Source organism: Sinocyclocheilus anshuiensis, unplaced genomic scaffold (assembly GCF_001515605.1).
Source record: "Sinocyclocheilus anshuiensis isolate Anshui unplaced genomic scaffold, SAMN03320099.WGS_v1.1 scaffold601, whole genome shotgun sequence".
Classification (NCBI taxonomy): Eukaryota; Metazoa; Chordata; class Actinopteri; order Cypriniformes; family Cyprinidae; genus Sinocyclocheilus; species Sinocyclocheilus anshuiensis.
The window spans coordinates 455,204-459,021 of NW_015536496.1; the positions used below are offsets into that span (position 1 = coordinate 455,204).

Consider the following 3,818-nt stretch of genomic DNA (forward strand, 5'->3'; position numbering starts at 1 on the left):
CTTTAAAGATGATTTTCTCAATATTTAGATTTTTTTTGCACCCTCAGATTCCGGATTTTCAAATAGTTGTATCTCAGCCAAATATTGTCCGATCCTAACAAACCATACATCAATGGAAATATTATTTATTCAGCTTTCAGAAGAGGAACGTTTCTGAATTTCGAAAAATTTACCCTTATGACTGGTTTTGTGCTCCAGGGTCACATTTTATTACGAAAATCTTACATATTGTACCTTTAATATAATAATATAATTAATATTTTAATTTATTAATGTAATACAATTATTTTTTTTTTTTTTGGTTGATTGTCCATATTTATTTATTTATTTTCTATTTATTGTACTATTATTCTAAAATTAAAGACTAGACTGCTACATTATATCTGTACACTGAACACAGGAACATTTACACAATTAAAAATCATGACAAATGTAATGACTAAATTTCATACATGTATAGAAAATAATCAATCGACTATCAAGTGGAACTGAATTAACCTTCAACTTTGTTAAAATTACAAGGATGAATAGAAATCCATGCAAATGGAGACGCCTGTCAATCATTACATGCATATATTTAAACTTTTTAAGAATCATGCTCAGAAGAACAGAACAGGTTATACTACAATGTAAACTACTGCATTATTGAACATGCTTAATTTAAAAACTCGCTTAATATTAATTACAGAAGTATCAAAAAGTCCAAAATTCACGCTGTTTCTAAAAGTCTCAGTAAATGTATGTTACAGTATAAGTGTGATCGTAATCACAAATGTGTGTTCAGCGTGGATGGGTGCAAAATAATAAAGGACGGAGAAAGTGGTCATGTGACTGAAATGGATGGCCATAGGCTGAGGGGCAGGTGACATCACTATCACACAGCCGTCTGAAGCCAGAGGTACAAGTTCAGAAACTGCTCTGGAATTTGGTCTTTTTTTCCATCTGACAAAAGTCTTTACTCTTGTCTTTAACATACATTACATAACACACATACATAAACTTTAACACATCATAAGTGATTATTTTGAGGCTTGAATGAAAACATAAAAGCATGAAACATAAAAAAGCATTAAACTTTCCATGCAAGTGTAATATAACTCACCACTGATTTATAACAAAACAGCTTTTAAAGGAACATTTCACCCAAAACAAACAACATTAACTTCAGAAAGTGATTTTAAAGAAGTCTCCTAATGTCTTCTGTTAAACATCCCCTTTTTTTCTGTACAGCAGGAGTCCGAATCCGGACCGTGAAGCCTTTAGACAATGAAATAAGTAAATGCCAGATGCTATTTTCTAACAAAATCACATTTATATCAAGCACATCAAGGCCAGCCGTTTGGGTGCAGATAATGCATTATAATAATCTAAACAATTAAGACAGTAACATATATTTATGTTATTTAATTCATATAATAATTGTTTAAATTAATATAATAATAGATATTTTTCTTTAAAAAATATTTAAAGGATGAAATGTGAAGTTTATGATTTTATAAAACTGTAAACCTTTATCTGAACTGTAAATCATGCTTTTTACAGTCATTTTAATATCATTCGTGCAGTTCTTAAGTCTTAAATTTGAGCTTAAATATCCTGCAGATTCCCTGGTCTGGCATCAAAAGCCATCAGTTCATGATTTTATGTTTATAATTGTCTGGACCTCGGCTGGTGAGGAGGGTTCATCACTGGACCTCAAGCAGTTTTAGCTGAAGACCCCTGATGTACAGAAATCAACATGATTACATGAACACAGCACTGTATCAAAAAAATAAAATAAATAAATCAATAAATTTTTAAATAGCTGATTTTTTTAAACAAATATAATATTAGCCTAATATTAGATAATTCGATAATGCTGAGTTAAAAATAAAACAATATATATATATATATGTTTTGTAAAAATCAGAATGAAGATTTTTTTAAATGATATACATTCAAGAACTGAAGCAATAGTTGTAATCTGGCTCAGATTCAGACAGGAATCAAGTCTTTGCGGTGTTTTTTCTGCTGATTTAGGGAGAATACAAGACTTATTAACCACACAAATGCTTGTCCAAAGCAAAAAAAGCCATGAAATGCATCATATTTTGTGAAAAAGTGTGATGTGCTCAAGCAAAACAGACTATTTGTGGAATCAGCTCCTCAAAATCAGTAAGAAACATGCATTGGATTTCATTCAGCAGATATATTACAGATATTTTGGGTGAATTATTCCTTTAAACACTAAATAACACCATAAATTGAATTTAAATGTGTGAATTGTCTTCCTACAGAATAAAGTATGAGTCGACTTCTTATTGACACCTGTAACGTCTCAAAGGTTTAAGGTTAAACTCACCTTAACTCTCCCGCCTCCGGGCTCGTGATTGACATTATCCATCGAGCTCACCTTGGGATGAGCTTTATCCTTAAAGTTCACCTTGCGGCTCTCGATCTTGACGTCGCCTCCACCTCCAGAAAAACACACACTCACTGGTTTAAACTGCAGCTCTTTAGTTTAGGGACCGATTCTCGTTGCTTAATAACATGCGCGTTAGTACTTATAAAGCACATGTTAATGCATTACTCTGCATGACCATATTTTAGATCTCTTAATACCTAAACTACCTTACTAATTATTAATAAGCAGCAAATTAAATGGTCCTGGAAATAAAAGGGTGACCGGTTCGGATCGGAGATGAAACACTGAAGTCATTTAAACAGTCTTTTCTGAAGAAGCGATTGGTTCGTACCTGGTTTATGTTTGATGTTGACTTTGGAGCCGCACTTTGAGGTCACTTTACTCAAGTCAACCTTCTTGCTGAGAATCTGGATCTGCGAACATAAACAAGCATCCCATGAAGCTGCTCACACACTGCTAAAATAAAAGTAGCATGTAGGGCTAGGCGATACGGCAAAAAAAAAAAAAAAAAATTGTTTATGTTATCGATAATTATTGCAATAAATGTCAAATCTTTATTTCTTCCCAGTTTAAAGGCAGATTTATTCTCCTGAGTGAAAGCTGTAACCAAATCTGAGGTACAATAGTCAAAACACTTATAATAAAATATTTTTTCTACATCAAAACTTGCATGAGTAAACTTAAGTAAAATCCTTTTTCAGTCATCTTCCCTTCAAATATCTCAATAGAGAAATTATTTTTTTTAATTGTTTCATATTGTTTCGCATAATCAAACAGGTTTGTGTTTCCTGACAGATGGAAATATGGAACAACCTCATATTTATAGGGTAAAACTGAAATATTCTGACTTTTATTCAAATTAACCATTGGTCATCTACAGTATCACACAATTAGATCACGATAACCAAAGGTAAACCCACACATAGCACCTCACTACCATGGTAAAATATTGTTTTTACATTTAATATAAATACAAATGCACAAATTCTAGAGCTCAATAACAACCATTACTACTTTAATACATTTATTCCATGTCTACATTAATAATATAACACATTTCCATAAGTATATCCCACACTTCTGCTACAATACCATGGTGCAGTTAGTGTTACTACAGTAAATCTGTGGTAAAGCCTTCTAACGGCACAGTGTTTCTCATGTTTGTCAGCACCGTTTCCTCCGGCTTTAAAGGAAATCACAGAAACGTTTGTGTTCTTCGCTGAACTCTCGCTGGATCTCACAGCAACGGTCATGTGATCGAAACACGTCTGCTCTAGTAAACTCGTTCCATTGAGTGCAAAAAATACATGTGACCCTGCAGCACAAAAGCAGTGTTAAGTCGCTGGGGTATATTTGTAGCAATAGCCAACAATACATTGTATGGGTCAAAATTATAGATTTTTCTTTTATGCCA

At 32.7% G+C, this 3,818-nt stretch overlaps 1 protein-coding gene across 9 annotated transcripts in view; it reads right to left on the bottom strand.

Annotated features, from left to right (window-relative positions):
• Window positions 1-3,818, bottom strand: part of LOC107686888 (microtubule-associated protein 4-like) — a 61,149-nt gene that overhangs the window by 5,631 nt on the left and 51,700 nt on the right. For all 9 annotated transcript variants that reach the window (XM_016484064.1, XM_016484036.1, XM_016484063.1 and 6 more), the window contains 2 exons: window positions 2,736-2,817; window positions 2,342-2,454 (listed from right to left, as the gene is read on the bottom strand). In XM_016484064.1, the coding sequence (XP_016339550.1) occupies window positions 2,342-2,454; window positions 2,736-2,817 (195 nt within the window). The remainder of the gene's footprint in view (window positions 1-2,341; window positions 2,455-2,735; window positions 2,818-3,818) is intronic.